The sequence below is a fragment of the Leptonotus elevatus genome, chromosome 2 (assembly GCF_054856555.1).
Source record: "Leptonotus elevatus isolate MCC_2025b chromosome 2, RoL_Lele_1.0, whole genome shotgun sequence".
In the NCBI taxonomy this organism is placed as follows: domain Eukaryota; kingdom Metazoa; phylum Chordata; class Actinopteri; order Syngnathiformes; family Syngnathidae; genus Leptonotus; species Leptonotus elevatus.
In genome coordinates, this window is record NC_141240.1 from 28515225 (window position 1) to 28535192 (window position 19968).

The window sequence follows — 19968 nt, forward strand, 5'->3', positions numbered from 1 at the left end:
CCGTCATCTGTTACATTCAGCCCTGAGGACAGAACACGGCGCGTAGCACAAAGCTGCTTTGACTGCTTTCAACAGCAGCGACTCTCACGTCAACTCAATCCCCTTCGCCTGCACTCAAACCCGATGTGCCCTTTTTGTACAAATGTGGTCAACTCTGACCCCTTTGCTTGCTAAATGCCTTCCAGAAAAGGAGCTACAAGCAACAACAAAAAAAAGTGTCATGAGTGATGTTTACACGATCACACGGTGTAGTCTTATCGTTTCATTTTGATGTGCTTGTCAATCATGCATGTTTTTGTACATCTTCTGAGTTTGTCATAGATCTTTATTTTCACCATTTTGTTTCCGCTCCCCAAGCGTCGCCAGAGAAAATCAAGCAGCCGTTTTGGCCGTTGCTTCTCTTTGAAAGGGATTAAACTCTCAATTTCAATCAGAGGCTGTCATACATGAACATTTCTAACGTTGAATTAAACTGTCTGTGGTTCTCCTAGACATTCCCCTTGAAAGAATACTGCAGGGTTCAAATTTAAGATGCTGCATGCAGAAAATTGAATTTCAAATTGCTGCTGCCAACATGTGGCCTAAAAATGAAACTGCACGCCTCTTTCTCACGTAAACAATGCACACATGATGTCACATTCGCAGAAAGAGGGAGGGAAATACAAACCCGAACCCAGTCTAAAAACTATTGCAAGAGTACCCATTGTAAACAGCTAACGGTGTTAATCTGCTAATTAGAAAATGTTGAAGTCATAATTTCATAAATGGTGTAATAAAAAGGCTATTGTAAAGATATTTTTGGTTAAATGGCTACATATTGCAGCTTTAGTTAATTTTACACTTATTCCGTGATGAGGTCAGAGATTACCAAGAATTTGAATACCCATATACTGTAAAACTCATCAGGTAGTCGAGGTATTAAATGCATCAAATCATGAATCATGAAATCAGAGGACAGCCAATAATTTTTTTTTGTCATGCAACATTTTTCTTTACACAATTAAAAACATTTCCCAGGTGTCTTAACATGACATGCTTTTGTCAAAGGATAAAAAATTCTAGCATTGTCAGCCAGCATTTTAAAGACAAATCTGGAATTTTCCTGAAAGAAAAATAAGATTACTGCAAGATGGGACTGCCGCGTTGAAGAGAAACACCCCAAAAAATACTAAAAGGAAGAAGAACGTATAAGAGACGCTAAACAATTAGTTTATATGGTAACTACATTGCAGTGGCAAACTTCTCTCTGTCCTTTTAATTCTGACCTCATGTCTCTATCCCCTCCACCCCGATCGTTCTCTGATTTGGATTGCGCACCTCCACATGTCCTTCCTGGCCAATCATTGAGCACCTCAGCACATAACATTAACCTGTCTGCCTTTCGTGTCTCCTCCAGCTCACCTGTTTACCGCAGCTAGTGCTTCTTCACCACGTGTGAGCCTCGGTTGGTTTTCAGAAAGCTTCATCCAACACTCACCTGAGCTCCAGCAATTTCTGTCAAATGGAAGTCATTTACATTTCTCAGTTTTTGCTCGGTCATGAATTTGGGTCCAAACACTGCCTTACAGACATACAAGCATATGTCTGCGAGGCTTAGAATCTGTCTGCCTGTGCCCCAATCAACTTCACCAAAATTGTCACTATTGCGAAATCAGGCAATAGATTGACACCAGAACAAACACAACATGACTTTTGACGGTTTACAGCACATATTTAACCAAAAAGAGCACACAAGTAGGCCTACTTAAAACTACTAAGACAAATTTTAGGCGGCATGGCTCAGTGGTAGAGTGGTCGTCTCCCGACCCAGATGTTGTGGGTTCGATCCTATGCCATTGAGACCATGTCGAAGTATCCTTGAGATACTAAACCCCCAGTTGCTCCTGATGCTGCGTCATCAGTACGTGAATGAGCAGTCGAATGTGCTTTGAGGGCCTTGCAAGGTGGAAAAGCGCTATGTAAATGAAGTACCATTAACAACTAAAAGCGCCGTGACAAAAGGTCAAGTGTACACAATGGAGGAAGCTAACCGAGAATACAAAAGGACTCAAAACCTACAAAAGGCTAAGCAAACAAGACAAACACAGTAAACACAGTAGTATATACAAAAATACACCAAAGAAATGAGTAACTACTGGCAGAATACAGAAAAGCATGAGGTAGTAAACCAATATACAAGTCAATGGAAACTAGCAAAGCGCAATATCTCTGGATCTTCCTACCATCTGCGACTAAATACCCTGCTCATCAAGATTGCTGGCAGGTTTGACGCTGGAGACTCCGCCCACAAATACACTCCAAGGAACCGCCACACAAAAGAAAAAACCCCACAGGAAACAAGCAAACAAAACAGGATATGACAAAAATCACTTAGATGAGGTCCTAGCAAGCGCGAGGTCAGATAGCCTCTGCCCCCAAATTGTCAAATGTGGCAAAGGACACACCTTTGTTATAATAATAATAACAAATGAAATTCACCAGCGCCTTTCATGACACCCAAGGACACTTTACAGGGCAGACTAAACTAAACTAAGACAATTGTTGCGCCAGTATGCCCAGCATGTCGCACAGAAGTCTGTGAAATGATGAGAAAATGCCCAGTGGAGTTATTCCTTTGATGTTTACTGAATGGGCTTGTAAAGTCTTGTGAGATATGTTGTTTATATAAATACATAATTCAATCCACATTTCACATTCATTGTGTGAAGTTGCCCTGACATCCAATTGTGTTGGACTTTTCCCCATCCAGGATGGTTTCACGTTACCTTCCATTTTGATGAATCCCAATAGTTATCTTTTGTGACCGCGCATCACCATCTGCACTGCTGCAAACTCTCTGAATCTCAAAGAAGTTCCTGAGATGTGGGCACCAGCAGTAAATGTTGGTAGTGATAACGCGTGTGTGTGTGTGTGTGTGCGTGTGTACTGCATGTGTTGGTGTGAGGGCGGCGGTTGCGTAAACACAAGGTGCTCGCATCTGTCAGACAGGTACAACTCAGACCTGATCTGAGGCGTGATTGATCGTGCGGGTTCAGGCGGAGTTCAGCGGAGGTCTCCGGTATCGGCTGCGGCATGAGTGAGTGACAGCCACACACAAAATAAGCTGATGGAATATTATCAGGAAGCCATTTGTAATGTGGGCCGAGCCTGGATCTCTGAGGGGTGTTGTCTCTCTGGAATGAAGTCATCCATCACCTCGACTTCATGCTGGATGAAGTCATGAGTAGCTTTTGAGGAGCGACAGACACGTTCCAAATGTTCCCACACATGAAACTCAAACTGGGAGTAAAAGCACGCCAATCCGTACAGTGCAATTCATACAGAAGCAAATAAAAATAGTTTCAAGCCTTAGTTACAACTAATGGAGTCTTTCACAATGCTAGAATTGAGCTAAATCATATTCAAGACTGAAGGATTAGCAATTAGCTTGTTTTGCTTTTTCTTTGGCTTCTTACACTGATTCCAATAAAGGAGCAAAATTAACAAGCAGTGTTGAATGACGAACTTCAGACAGAAGTTGCCTCTTCTTCATCTGCCGTTGAAAAAGATGGAGGAAGAGGAGAAGAAGATGACAACGACTACAAATTGATGTGGGGAAGGTAAGCCGATTTAAGATACAAATAAAAACTTAAGAGCTGGGCATTGTCATCCCATCTGTGAGCTCCCATCAGTATTCCAGGCCAGCCAAAATGGGCCCAGTTCGTCCCTCGTCAGCAACAGCCAATCGGCATTAAGAACGTAATTTCTAAGTCACACACAAGCACACGCAGCCAAATAGATAAAAACAACAGACGTGCGATTGGGGGAACCCTACAGGAAGGTTCGTAATCGCTAAACTGGATGATTATGATGATGATGGTAGAACTAAGCACTTGACTAAATTCACTTATTCGCCTTCAACAATGACTATTTGATTCTTATATGAAGCTGCTATTATTTATTTAGCTTTAAGCATGCCAAGCATGGCTCACTGTATGTATTTTATTTTGGCGGGTGTAGTTCCTGTGCCATTGCTTTTTGTAGCGTTCTCATTTCAGGCCGGGCAGGGCGGCTTCTGGAGGGCACTCAATCATTCTCACATAGCTGCAGTTGATCTGTAACCAACTCCACAGTTTAAGGTCCCTTCTGATCTACGCGCAGGTGCCACATGACTTCCACTTCCACGAGTGCACGAGTGGTACTTCTGCAAAACAACTGGAGTTTTTGCTACACTTTAGCGGGTGTGTTTTCCCTGTCTGATCCTTTATTGCTTCTTACCAGGCCTCCAGACGACTAGCTGCCGAGCCACTTGTACACAAGTCCTTCATTTCCACAGCGGATCCAGGGGACCTCCTCACTTACTCACTGACTGCATCATTCCTGGACACTGTTCCCCTTTTGTCATTAAATACTACCTCAAATCTTGCCATCTGTCTCCTCTTCACTTTTGGGGCCACATCTAGAAAAATAAGTCAATAAAAGCAAAACTTTAGATACTGAATAAACAGCAGTGAATACATGTGGGATAGTCCCAAATTATAGATGTTGCCCTCGCCAAGGAAGTTTCAAATATTTGCCCCCCACCCCCAATAACTAGTTTTCAATTGACCACTTTATAAAATGTAACAATAGATTTTAAGTCCAGCTAAGTAAAATTCATTGACTCAGTAGCCTATAATACAGTATATATTTTTCAAAGTATTTTGTGAGGACCGTCAGACGATTATAAAATGACAGTAGTATGTAAAAAAAGAAAAGAAAAAAAAGTTAGGTTTAAAATCAATTTTGAACAAACAATTAAATTAAACACATCTGAATGGCAGCAAGCGGCATGCAGCTTCTGTTTCTTTAATAAACTGCCGCTTATCTGTTCTCACAAATGTCTCGCTGCCATCATCGTCGTCGTCGTCAGGTCCGGCCCGGTGGAAGGAGGGAAAAAAGGAGGGAGGGAGGGAGGAGTTTTCAATGTTCAGTTTCTCGCGTGGATCTCTGCGCGCTGACATCGCCTCTCTGCTCTGCCTGTCCCCCCGGCACCCAACAGTCCACGCTAACGGTGCCAAAAGCCCTTTTTTGTTCTTCTTCATTTGATTTTCTTGTGCCCCATCACGATTTAAGAATCCACGGAGTGGGAAGTGGACGCGCGCACACACGCGGGGACCAGCGATCAGATGGACACGAGGAGGGGGGCGCTCCGTCCCGCGCAGAAGACGGAAGAAGCTCTGATTTGTCTTTCATTTTGTTATTTTTTTTAATATGACTATTATTGATTGATTTTTATACTCTGTTTTGTTTTGGTCTGCTTCGCGACACAAAGCGAACTGGATTCTCCCCGGCAGCCAGATTGCGAGCCACGAGCGACGTAAAGCAAACAAAAACGACAGAAAAGAAAACCACGCACTCCACGCGCGCGTGCACTCTCTATGCGCGCGCACGAGCGTGGCCCCGCATTGTGGTTGCACCTGGACACGCGCGCGCGAACGGCCATCCCGCGGCACCATGCCACGCAGGAAGCAGCAGGCGCCTCGACGGGCTGCGGGTAAGAAGACGCCTTTTATTTTTTTTACGTTGTCTTCCTCTTCTTCTTTTTTATTAGGAACATTGTTAGGCTTGTTTTGCCTTTGTTGCCATGGTCACCGCCTCACCTCCGCGCAATCCCTCCTCCTCTCACCACCCCTGCCTTGCACCCTCCCAACAAACTTTTTTGGCTTGTTTTCATACAGGACCCGCTTATACATACACTGAATTCAGTGAAGCCGTTTTTAAAATACTATTATAACTTTTACAAAGTAAGTAGTTGGAGTAAGGCACTCCATTAGGCACACCTGCCCAACATCCTGTGTAACACAGCTGGAGTCTCATCCAGGAAAGAAAGATTCTACTCTTAAATGAAAAATAATGCTTCATTTGGAGGGTTTATTTCAACAATATGTCAGTTATTGTGATTGTAGAGGTGCACTGCATCGTACTAATATTAGGTCTTGGGATGAACATGTGATTACGATTCCTTGATTGACTTGAATTATGATGTCATAATTCACTTATTTTTTTCAATATGATAGTTTTAGGTGATAGAAAATAATCCACAAACTTTATGTGTCCTATAGAATTATTCACGTAAGATTACCTATATCTCCAATAATAGTATTAAGCACCATTTTTCTTCGGTTGCATCCGTGTAGACTTGATGAACGGCGACCGTTTTGCACAGTAGTAGTGATAAATTAATGGCTCTGTTGGTGTAATTTTAAACATATTTTTTTATCTATCTATCTATCTATCTATCTATCTATCTATCTATCTATCTATCTATCTATCTATCTATCTATCTATCTATCTATCTATCTATCTATCTATCTATCTATCTATCTATCTATCTATCTATCTATCTATCTATCTGCAACATCCTGCATGCCTCTATGTTAATTAGTAGTAAAAAAAGAAGTCATGCCTTCCTTGGCTGCACGTAGTTTTGTAGAGCTGCTGTATCTTGCTTGTGAACTCTCCGTGAACTCTTCATCATCTTACGGACACAGACACATTTTTGGGGGGCTGTGCTGTATTGTATGTATATCTTAATAATCCTTTTAGCCTTTTGGGCTGCGTTCTCCAAAAGGTTACATAATCAGCGGCCTTCGCCCCCTGTCGCCTAACCCTTGAGATCGTCTTTTCTGAGGATGCCTTGTTTTTTTTTCTTTTCTTTTTCTTGCGTGTGAAGCTGTGTGAAGTTATCAGTCTTTATTATGGCTGCGGATGCTGCGAGCAGATGGCGATTGTTTCTCTGCCAATAATAGTGTCGCTTTTCTACGTGAGGAAGATACTGAGATCACACACACAAGCACTCAATCCCATATGAGGCTTACCAGACATTACTTATCCCAGAAGATATTTTTGACCTTACAAAATATTTATCAGAATGAATTTCCCTATTGTTGTTTCCCCCCCCCCCTTATCTCACATTTAGAGTTCTTCAAAATGCATCTTCGATCAAATCACTGAGCTCATATTCGTCTGCGTTTTTTACTCCCCGGTTACGGGTTATACAGTCATCAGGCAGTCTTACATGTCAAGCATTATAGCAGCATCAGTGATTGGTGTTGTGTCAATCATTATTGTTGTTGAATTGTTACAGCAGATGGGAAAACGACATTGTCACTTCAGCTGTAGGATGATTATATTCTGTAAGTTATATATGCTTGGGGGAATATCTTTGCAAAGTGTGTCAAAAAAGGAGTGCCATTTGTTTATCCCGTTTGCAATGTCCTACACAAATAAAAGCAATTTGCACTTTTCATTTTTTTTATTAGGTGAAAAAAGAACAAATATTCATTTGGCATAAAGTTGTTGATACTATTATTGTTTTAGCAGTGTTAAAGGCAGTACATTTTAAACACACACACCTAAATTCATGAGGCATCCTATTTTTGGATCGCAAAATATGGTCCCACTGCTCAACACGCAGAATATTTTCTCCCACATTTCAACCCCTTAAAGTGGCCCTTCCCTAAAAAGCCCATGCTTTTATTATTTGGAAGTGGGCTGAGGGAACTTTTTAGACGGTGCCTAAGTGATCCCTTTACACGCTCCCTAAATGTGCCGGGCCTGCGCAAGCGTACAAATAAGCCCTCCAGAAGAGTTTCTTCATTGTTGAGGTAATTGTCTCCTGGCTGACAGGCACATTCATCAGTGGCTTAATGGTCAATCAAAAGTTGGCAGGCAGAGTGTTTTCATTCTTTCCTATCCACTACATTAGGAATACTTCATCAAAATGTCGGCCCGCTAATGGCTGTGAAGAGTTCATGACTGACTGATCCCTTGTCTGCGAGCGCACCCCACCTCTCTCCAACCCCCTTCTGCTTGAAAATTAACAGCTTTGCCGCGTGTGAGATGTGGGCCCGCAGATAAACAAATTGTGCATTAATATTTCATCTTCAAGACCTGCGACGGTGCCGTGAAGCGGTGGAATATTCCCGGCCCTTGTTGTCATTTTTCTCGCTTTTTCCGCGCCCCTCCTCCTCGTCCTCCTCCAGTATTCTTGAAGGCTCTTTGCAGCTGTAACTCATTTCACTTGATGACTTTACTGAGGTTACAGAGAGTGACGACAAATTGATTACCTGGCAGAGCAAGAATGGAGCGAGCGGAGACGGCGGCTGACAGTCATGTTATAATAATATGTTTAATGATGTGTGCAGCCGGAACAAGGAGAAAGGGGAATGGAAATAAGGAATATATTTTTTAAGTGTGTTCATTGTTGATGTAGGGCCCTTAAAGATGCAATGTCCCTCTTGTTGGAGTTGTTGTTTTGTTTTTTGTTTTTAAATCACAAAGCAGTCAGGATGCTCCTCTGGGAATTGTAGCATTTATTAATAGGTGCATATGGAAATGTCACATCATAAGTAAACCCACCGCACACTGCATTAGGTACACCTGCGCAGTCTAATGAGATCCAATACAAGAGTAGCATCAAAAATCCAAATAGCACTCAGTCGAACGCAAACCTCCCCCAAGGCTAAACAATCTAAAAGTCATTTTTTTTGCATTCATAGCTACACAATTTCTGTCTCGAGGGTGTCATAAGGATTCAAAATTAAGAAAAAGCACTGTTAGTTATTATTTATTTTATATTTTGGTGGTGACGCCAAGTCCCAAAACAAGAGTAACGTGTTTGTTTGCCTATCTAGCACCCCATAAACACCAACAACAATTTCTGTAGCAGGATTTTTTTTTAAATATCACTCTACACTAGTGTACATTACATAAACATACTTACATCAAAAATAAATAATTAAAACAGTACGTGCAATATGATAATTCAATAGGCATTGCGTTACTCATTCTGGTGTGCGCCTGTTGACAGGCAGGCGGTAATATTATACACATAAACTACATACTAAAAGTACAAACACAGATGACCGTGGCAACTCAGCTGCAATATTTAATGGTCATTTTTCGCAAATGTTATTTATTAATTCAGTGGTTGTTAACCTGGGTTCAATCGAACCCCGGGCTTCGGTGAATCAGTCTCAGGTGTTCGGCGGATGTCAAGAATGATTTGTGACGATGCAAATGATTTGTGATGACACGCCCCACTTGGCCATCATTGGCTGCAGTTGATCACACTACATTGCTTGGCCTATCTGTGCAGCAGGGAATTTAGTATGCTCTGTAGTCGACTTGTGGCTGCCGTGATGGTTTGTCGTGTCATTTCTTTATTATTGTAATCCCTTCATGCTATCTACGTCGAGCAAAAAAAATGAAGTTAACACTTCCTTAAACAGCTTAGAGATGTGGAATACAAGAACACAACACTTATTGAATTAAATGTGAAGACAGCCAGATTCGATGAAAAGGCTACTCTCCCTATTATTTTATCTATCTATCTATCGATCGATCTAGCTAGCTAGCTAGCTAGCCTAGATCACTAGATAGCTAGCTAGATAGCTAGCTAGATAGCTAGCTAGATAGCTAGCTAGATAGCTAGCTAGATAGCTAGCTAGATAGCTAGATAGCTAGCTATCCATCACTTGTAGGTTTATGAATGAGGGGCATGCTATTAGATCTGCTACATATGTAAATTGTGATGACGCACACGTGATTTTCGAGATAGCAGGTGACTGATCCATTGTATATAGCTAAGTTTAAAATGAATAAGAAAAGTATTCATAGAAAAGTAGAGAAATGCTTTAATAAATAAAATGAATGGTTGTAAACTGTTCAAGTCTTCCCTGAATAATGAAAATGGAATAATAGCATTTTGCAAACGAGCTCTTGCGAAATGAACCTTCGTCAATGTGAGACGTTATCAGCCACATGTTGTGCTTTTATTCAGTTTAAAGGCGCCATAATAGCGCAAGGTTCATGTTTGAGTGAAAGGAGCCATATGTTACTATGCGACCCGTGGGACGATGCCTATTGCTGTGGTTGTTTTTAATTTTTACAATAGCGTTGTGCCTGTAACCCAATTTGCTGTTAACAAGATGAATTGGGGAGCAGACAAAGGCATTAAGTGTTGCAGCGCCAGCTCGTGACTGACAGCAGCTTGTGGGAATGGCCTTGCACAAATTCCTCCTAAGTGGTTTGCTCAGAAAACATCCGAGCATCAAGGCAGATGTTGTTGATCTATTTAAGGTGGGAAAAGCTAGTCCAGTTTGAAAGAGGGACTAAAACAAAGCTTTTTTTTCCCACGCTCTTTTGTGCTCTATTTTTCTGTGACATGTTCATGTTTTATATTGTTAATAATATTATACTTTTTTTAACACTGGGAAATGAGACATTTTGTGTCTAAAAAAATGACAAAAGTCACTCAGTAGAGCACACAGCTCCGCCAAGGCCAAACAATCCTAATTAGGGAACCAAATTGTTGCATTTCATTCTAGATGCTCATCTGGAATTTTTAGTTTAAATTATACATTAATCAGTAACAAATGAAGAAGAACGTCGAAAATAACCAGTGTAGTAAAAAGTAGAGAGAAAAGATTTTACCCCACAATATTTAATGCATTCAAATTTGGCCCAGTTTCCAATTCTCGAAAAGTTTGGCAGAAAGCAATTAATGTGTAATCCTGCTAATAAACAAACAGCGGTGAATACATGACCTATTTCCACTTGTAACTGATCCATACTGCACCACGTTTTGGCACCCTCTTTTGGCATATCAGGCATCGTGATATGGTACCTAAATCTTGTATGTTTATCGTTGAGCAAATAATGCTCACTCCCAGAATAGTAGGGGCATGCAAAAAACTAACTTTGAATTAAAAGCAAAAAAAGTTGTGTAATTTTATTTTGATGGTAATATGCGGAAACGTAAGTATTTTTGTAGGGCCAAACTTTTGCTCGAGGTCCAGAAAGTTGTAAAATGATGCAATCATTAGCGGGCATTAAATCTCTCTGTGTTTCTCTGCGACGAGGTTGACGTCAACAAATGTTTTGATCAAATGCAGTCTCCCGAGCGCGGCACACTTTGCTGCAGCGTTTGCAGTTTTAGGCTCTCTCCCCGTAGAGGTTTCCCGTAATAACTTCCTCTTCATCAGCGACTTTTTACTGTAAAATGAGGAGAAATATCAAGTCAGGTGAGCTGGTGGCAGCTGCCGCTAGCGGTGCACACTAGCTTTTCCTTCCGTGTGCGCACATGTGGAGGGGGTTGCGTTTTCTGCGTGACGGTGAAGCGAGACTCGTGTGCATGAACAGTGAGTGAGTGGACAGATACATGTTTACGTTATAATAACGGAGTTAACACAATTTTATTTACTTCTTGTGGTGGACAATAACCTCTGCTCACTTAGAGGGGAGTCACAGACGCTAATATGGACAAACACGGACAATAGTAGTTTTACTTTCAGTTTTACTTGCTTGATGATTGAAATCTTGTCACCTGTAAAGCTGAGTCACTTTTGACCATTTTGAATACATTTTTTATCAAAACGGTCAAAAGTGTTGACCGTTTTGATAAAAAATTTATTCAAGGACCAAAGAAAGCTATTAGAAACATTCTTTGAATCAAAATATGCTTTCTATTTGATGATTTTACATTGATTCCAAGATTTTACTAAAGTATATTGGTTAAAAGCTTTGTAGAAAACAGTAGAAAGTAAGTAGAAAAAATAGAAAAATTGTGACATACATTACATTGCATTTGATACAGTTCTTTTTTTGTCGAGCTTTACATTGTGTGCATGTGAATACACATGCAGATGTTTACATTGTGTGTGTGAAGGGAAAGACAGATGGTTTTATTATATGTGTATGTGAATGGACATAGGCCTACATTCATGTTGTGTGTTTATATAGAGTACCCGGCGATTTGATTCGTATCACGATTCATAGGTCCCGATTCGATTCGATACGATTAATCCCGATGCAAATCTATACATTGATTATTGCGATTTTTTGGGGGGGTACTCACATTTAGAAAATACTAATCAGTAAACTTGTACATGTACACTGTAAGATTTGTAATAAAATTTATTTATTTATCTGAAACTTTAGGCTTATAACTGAGCCACTGTATTTAACAAACAATTTGTTGCAATCTGTTTCATGTTTGAACAACATTGAAATAAAATATTAAGGCTTAATGTTTCATTAATATAACATTCTTCCTTGCTAAATGTGTGAATCCTAACCCGAAGTAAGATGTTTTGTTGAATATTTCCATAAAAAAAAATTCTGTTTAAAAATGTATTCGGCCGCATATCTAATCGATTCAAGAATTGCGCGCTGTAATATCGCAATAAATTGCAGAATAATTTTTTTTTCTAACACCTCTCTCTCTCTCTCTCTCTCTCTCTCTCTCTCTCTCTCTCTCTCTCTCTCTCTCTCTCTCTCTCTCTCTCTCTCTCTCTCTCTCTCTCTCTCTATATATATATATATATATATATATATATATAAATGTGGCATGGAGAGTATATGTAAATGGGCAGACATATATCTAAATTATGCTTATAGTATAGACTTATACAGTCTTACATTAGACAGATGTTCACATGATGGACTGTATTTTTGTGCTTATGCAAGTCTGGTGGCAGAGTGCGGTCTAACTGTGCACATGGGCGAGGTTTACTTTCTTTTGGTATTTTCACAGTTGCATGCAGTTAGGAACACGTTAGGCAGCCGTCTTGCTTCAACCAATGGAAAAGGCTCTCGTTTAAATTTGACATACTAGCGGCGCAGTCCCTGATCTGGCGGAGGCAGAAACTCATTTGCTAAAGTCCATGCAGGAGATGGAAGTGTGCAAATTACGCTTAAAAGGGACTGCGAGGACAGATGATGTGAAGTTGGCCAGCGCAATCACAAATCACCGCTGTGAAATAGACATTTTGACACGTTTGTATCCATGTGTAACGCTCCCGGATGATTGCTGTTCGATACGATTATCGCCATGTCTGATTGCACCTCGAACAAATTCACCCAAATTGTGTTACATCACCTGCGCCACAACTCAGACCTGCTACCAGGAAATTGTTACGTGCACCAGGGGTGTGTAAAAAAACAACACCTTTGGTTAGTCAAGATGTGCCAGCTTTTATGCTCAACTGCAAGCTTCCCTGTCTACGAATATAAAGGTCATGGTCAGGTCACGGACTGACCAAGACAGTGGTGAGTGGTTGCCTCTTGTTGAGTATTCTACATAGACTGTACAGAGATTAAGTAAGGTCGTGACTTCTTTTCTTGACCTTGTGAGCAGTGCACCGCGCTCTCTGAAAGACTTTCAATCTCAAAATATTTACTGCAGAAAAATATTGTACTACATTGTAATGCATGTTTTTTGTTTTTTTTTCATTTAAGTAACTTTTTTATTGCAAGTCTTCCCTGATTGGCCATAATAATTCACATGCTTCTACAGCCTCATAAGTAAGCATTTTGTGTTTATTTCATCTTAGGTTTAAGTTTCTTGCACTGTAAAGAATAATGTGTGAATTGATCAGCGGAAGCATTAGATAGACTCTGACTTTCTTCTCCCTCCGCTACAGCGTTAGCGCTCATTCACCTCGTCGTCCCCCCTTGAGACGTGCACCAGTTTCCAGGCAAACGACACAATTTGATTCATGTAGATGTGATGCACAAAATAGGCAATTTCTTGTTGTGGCGTGGATTTTCTCACCCAGTTATCATTAAGTCTGACAAGAAAAAAAATAATGGGATATGAATTTTAGGGCCACCCGGCTACATCCCATTGTGTCCGTAAGACACCCCATGCAAAAAAAAAAAAAAAGTCTTTGTCCTCATGAGGAGGATACAGTAGTTTTGGTGGGCCTGCTATCGATTACACAGTGCCAGCGGGGTTGTGTGTTTTATGTTCTTTGCACTGAAATGCACACTTCCTCGTGCGCCGTGTGTTACTTTTACGATGAACATTCCCATTCCCGCCACAGCTCTCGTCTTTGTAATTTATGCCTGCGGCCACACGCCGTCTCCATCTTTTCCTTGCACAGAGATTTAGGCGTTCATCTTGTACTTGTTGACCTACATGTATAGTGTCGGGAGGTGGGGAGCTGGGGGGGGGGGGGGGCGCACATGTCTGCCATATGGAGGCCTTAAAAACAAATCACGAACGGATTATGTTCACCTGAGAAGCAGTGTACCTAATACTGAATGAGACCAAATAAGGTTCTGGTTTTATTCAGCATCTCCGACAATAATAATAAATACAAAAATGTTGTGTTGTTGTCCAATGGAAATAAATTAGGTGGAAATACAGGCTTTTCATGGCACAGGCTTGGATTGAATTGGGCGCATGATACAAAAATGATACGGTCATGAATGAAAGCAAAAAGAGAAAACATTCATCTTAAGTTATCTGATCAAACTCCTAATGAGCCACAATTGAGATGAATTATGTAAATTAACCCTCTGCTGCTCGTGACTGCAGGAGCGATGACAACATTGCTGCTAATGCTAATGAAGTGATCTGTGATAATTGTAAAGGAAAATTCATCGTCATATCTTCATGGTGGGTCGGTTGTGGGGGCATTTGAATTCAGATGATGATGATGATTCAGATTATTGTGTTGGCCACAGTTCATTCAGGCCCACCAACTAGTTTGGTGCCTAAACAGCTGCAGTACAAAAAAAGGTGGAGTGGTACTACAGTATTTTGGACACACAAAAAAAATGCAATGATCACTATCACAATATTGGAAAAGACTGACGCTGAGACTTACTGTTTTGTGAAACTGTTCAACTGTGAGCTTTTCAATTCTGCCCACTTTCTGTATTTTGTTTATTTGCAGTGACTGTTAACAGGAATTGTTGGCTCAGTTTCCTTCTTGGAATTAAGATTTAATTGAGCAAAAAGTCATTGAAATAATTTTTTACTGCCCCTGATCAGCTATTATAAAACTGAACATAAAAGTCAATAACGGATTGCTAATTGATCCATCAACAAAATGTCTTATGTAAACAACACCACAGCACACTTGTATTTATGAAAATAGCTAGCTTTGTTAGCGTCTGTTTTATAATGTAACAAGGAACCAAATTTGGTTACTTGAGTGGTTGTTTAAAATGTCTTTTTAAGGCAGAGGAACTGCTTAATTTGAAAATATATTTGTATATATATTTAATAATAAATGTAAATTTATTGTGTAAATGTTATTATTATTATTATTATTATTTAATGTAAAGATAAAAAATATCACATTTTGATTAATTTGTGACTTGACTGGGTGTTCACAATTGACTATGAGGTCATAATTTGACCCATCCAATTAGTTTAAAAAACAACAACAATATTAATACTGTACTGAGTATAATGAAATTTAAGAAAAGTTAGTGAAATATAATTGTAAGTGAAGGTCAAATAAAAACTATAATGTTTTTTTAATGTAGTTTTGAGTGTTTGTTATATTTCAGTATGATAGCATCAAACCACATAATGTTGCATTTAAATATTTAAAACAGTATTCCATCCATTTTCTATACATCCTGCAGGCTTATAATATTAATTGTGAACCGTGTTGATAACAAATCAGAAATGCTGTAAATAGTTGAGGTGTAAAATTGAGAATTTCCTTGTATTTGATAATACTTTATGAGGGCTAGCAATGTCATCATGCTCCATTATTGAGGAATATTATTGGTTGTTTCTGAGCCAATCAAGGTGCAATTGAAGAATCATCTTTTCAACATTCTGTTCAAGTACATTTAACGGTCGCTGTTGTCGTTAATCACCTACTGCCAATTAGCCTAAAACATAAAGCTTGTATTCATTTTGTACTTGGGCTTCGGGTTCCAAGGGATGCTCAGCTGACGTCTCCTCGGTAACGATGAGCATGTGAGCGGAAGACGTGTTGCCGGACACGTTCCTGTGGCACCTTATGAAGTGCTGAACTTTGCACCTTTGGTAACTTCGTTTAGCGGCGGGTTGATGGGCCCCCGACAGCTTTATGTGCCCTGTGTTTTATGAGTCGTCACGCGGCGCAATTACACACGACCTAATTTGATGAATCAAGTCGATGCACGGCCGCCGTCGTTGACCTTGCTGGACCGCCATCTTCCATCTCCCAGTGCGGGTCAAACAGAGGTCTCGTGCATCTCTGATGAGATTTGGTAACGAGCCATTGTTGGCTTCTTTTAAACGCAAAAAAAACAAACTGTAAGCCAATCATGAAGCAAAATAATTCCGCTTGCAGCGACGTCCAAAATTATTGTTATGTATTTTTGTTTGTGCTCATTAAACAAGATGATATAATATGTGAACTGTGTAATATAATAATAATACACGAAGCTGCGATGAATGGACCTGTAAAATACACACATTAGCACCTGGATATAGGATTTCACATACTTAAAAAATATGCACGTTTTTGGGCATGTTGAGATGACCCAAAATGCCATTTATTTGTTTAAAGAAAAACAAATATGATTCCTAGATGAGTAATGATGATAATATCATGATAAGAGCACTCTAAATTCATTGCACTCTGCAACTAATCTTACAGTAATTCATACTTAATTCTCCATTTGGACGGAACAGCATGAACTTATAACGAGATCAAAAGGTAGGTGATTGCCACCAACTTTCACCGGTCCTTTTATCTTTCATGTTCGCAATATATTACTAACAGTAACTACCAGAAAACTGCCTATTCTCAGCTATTTAATAGATGCCAGAATGATCAAGTGCACAGCTGTGGAGCACTTTCTGCTCGATGCGGAAGAAGGTGTAATCTGTCCAAAATGGTTCCTAATCTTATACTGTCGTGTGGCAGGTCTGTAAATGTGCAAGGGTGCAGATGGATAGGATGATGCAGAGCCAGGAATAAAAGTCCCCAACGACCTAGCTCAAATCACCTAGATACTTATTTGTTCTGGTAACCACAACTTGAAAAGGAAGAGAAAAAAAAACTTTAGTCATGCCACTTTTAACAGGTCAAAGTGCAAATGTTCCTTTAGTGCTTTGAACAGACTGCAACTCTAACTGCTCTTTAACAATGCGTTTCTTTCCATTTCTCCATTACTCGGCCAAAGAAAGCAGTAATGTTAAAAATACTTTTAAACATACATTTGTTTTTATTTTGTCTATTTGGTCAGATATAGGATATTTTATACCACATGCAAATAATCTTAATCAGGAAGAAACGTGTGTCTCAAGTGTAGCTCTGAAAATGCATAAGCATGTATTTTAAAAGCAATATAATACATTACAGTATATAATGGTCAATTTATTTTGTCTCAAAGTCCATTTACAACAATTTTATTTGAACTCCCAATATACCTTGCTGAGAAAATATAAAAGCAGTGTTATTGTTTTGTCATTGATATGGTCCAATTTCAGCCAACTCGTGGCCTGCTTCAGCTTGGGACGCTCGGCAATGGCATTGGTTGCGTGTCCCGTTGTGACACCGCTGCTCAAGGCAAACTCTTCTGTCATGAAACAAACGCTGATGAATCATTTAAGTGTATCGTTACAAAATGGTAATATTACCATCTCACGCAAAAGAAGAGGTGTCCTGCCTGGTCCGCTATTAGTAGCTTCACATCTCCTGATTACGAGATAGCGTAGCAGCCAAATGAAGCCATTATTTGAGGCCTAAAATGACGACATATTGCCGCGTTACGCTGACTGTGCCTGAAGGTCTTTTGTGTTTGGAGGTCGCCCGCCCGCCCGCCCGCCTGCGTCTTCACAACGTGCTGAGCGAGTCAGTTGAAACGACTTAATTGATACTCATTAAACAGCGGTGACAGCTTCAGTGTCCGTGATGGATGTGGAATAATTGTGTTGTGCACACAACTTGATTAAGAGAAGCAACAACAGTGGCTGACTAGTGTCGGGCCGCCGCACCCGCGGGACGTCCTGGAATATAGTAAAGCCTCAGGAGTCGAACTTTTGATTTAACACGTTTGGAATTTCTCCGGAAAGGCCCCTGATGTTGTAATACCATATACTGTATAAATAACACATTTTTACACGTATATGTACTGGATTTCCGATGGTGACATTTTAACCCTGAACAGATTACATTTATATTATTTTCAATGACCGTATGAGAACAAGTACTATAAAAATGGATGGATGGAATTCCACCTTTAATAAATAGTGAGATTACAGCACACTGAGTACAAATTCACGTTTAAAATCCCTTGTCAGCTTTTCACACATCAGCTTTGTTTCCTGTTCCGGGTTATGACGCGTGGGCGCGTCCCAATACTTGCGCTTCCGCCCTTGTGCCCCTCGGTTGTGCGTTCCCGTCGACGGTGCGAGGGTTAGTGTGTCTGTCTTAGTTGTCCGAAGCATTTCAGAGAGCTGAGACGCCCTTCGCACTCCCGCCCATCGGTAGGAGCACACGGTTGGGGGGCGCAGAGGTGCGGGTGAGAGTGTTGGAACGCGGCCAGTATTGGCCGGAAACGGCGCTGATGTGTGAAACCAGGAAGTCGGAAGTCCGTGGCATCTACCCCATACACTAAAACTGCAGTTATCATAACTTTTTAAAAACCTTTATCATCTCAATATTATATTTGCGCATAAAATAAAGTTGTCTGGTGTCAGCCTGATGACGAATGTGCTTCCAGTGTGATTTGAGTTTGATATTGGAGGCGTTTGGAATTGACTGTCTCGCTAATGAGTCCATGACGAATGGTATAATTTAGAGGAGAAAATGAATGCAGGGGAAACTTAAAAAATATTATCGTACTGTCTTCGTAATGGTGATGTTCCATGAAGCTCCGCTAATTTGATAAAATAGTGCATTAAATCTCTCTCTGATGTTTTTCTGTAGGCTAACCCGTGAGCAGAAAAAAAAAACACGTTTGTCACTATGACATTCTATGGCACTTCCAGCTGATTAAAGCCACACCCCTCCAGGACATTAAAGCTAGGAGGATATACGACTTATCCTCACATGATTTATATTATACAGGGAGGTCTTTGTACAGGAAGCGGCCTGCTCGTCTGGCGGAGAGCAAAGGCCGCCGGTGGGAACTGTGCGGACACGTCACACGCACACTTCCCGTGGGCGGCCGCTGATGTCATCGTTACTATTCACCACGCTGAGAGATTGAGCAACAGCAGAGGCCTTTTCCAGCTGGCAGCAGCCGTCTACAAGCAGCGTGGGCAGATTGGAGTCAGCTTTGACGCAGCTTTTTTTTTTTTTTACCTTTTATTTTCAAGGTCACGCATCTAGAAATAACATGGCACTCAGTAGAGCAGACCTGCACCAAGGCCAGACAAACCTAATTTGGATCAGAACAGTAGATACACACCGTCTGTTGTCTGAATATTTTCATTAGACTTCATTCAAAAATGAAAAAAAAAAGTTGGAGAAAATCTTGAAATTTGAAAGGATTTTTCATTCTACGAGCAAGAACTTATAGCATTTTCGGGGCTACTCCTTATGGAATATAATCTAGATACTATTTTCCTTTTTATTTGCTGCACAATATAACCAGTAAAGTAAACGCAGCCCTGTTGTAATATTTTAAAGAAAAAAAAAAGATTATCTCAGTTATAAATCATATTATGTCTATGTATTTATTTTTTCAAATGAATTGTTTTGGTCACAGTTTAAAATCCACTGTACAGGGTTATGAACTGGGACCCTATTGATTAACTGGCTGATTGGATCGATTTAATTTTTTTTTTTTAATTGGCAAAAATCTGACCTTTTTTTTGCTGTTTTTTTTTTCAATGAATGAATACAATTTATTTTGACCAGTCATAAAATAAATAAAATATACCACACACGGGTCCGTCATAAAAAAGAAAACACGTACAAACCTCTTATCTTTGCCTACTCTTTTTACAAGATCAAACCACTCAAAGCGATTAACTGAAATATCACACATAAATGATAATAAAATTAACAAAACAAGATCCAAACATCAACTTACATTCTCATATTTTTCAATAACTTTACTTAAAAAAAAAACTTTTAAAATTTTAAATTGTCTGACACCCTTTTAAGGCATCATCAAGATGATTCCATACTTTCACATCACTTATAGAAAAACATTGATCTTTTAATTTAGTCCTAATTATTACTATTTTTTATA

General features: G+C 40.0%; 1 protein-coding gene across 1 annotated transcript in view; it reads left to right on the forward strand.

The window, feature by feature from the left end:
• The first annotated feature begins 4945 nt into the window (after positions 1-4945).
• tshz2 (teashirt zinc finger homeobox 2) overlaps positions 4946-19968 on the forward strand; it is a 53073-nt gene continuing 38050 nt past the window's right edge. Inside the window, exon 1 of the mRNA XM_086070005.1 lies at positions 4946-5515. Within this exon, the coding sequence (XP_085926131.1) occupies positions 5476-5515 (40 nt within the window). The 5' untranslated portion in view covers positions 4946-5475. The remainder of the gene's footprint in view (positions 5516-19968) is intronic.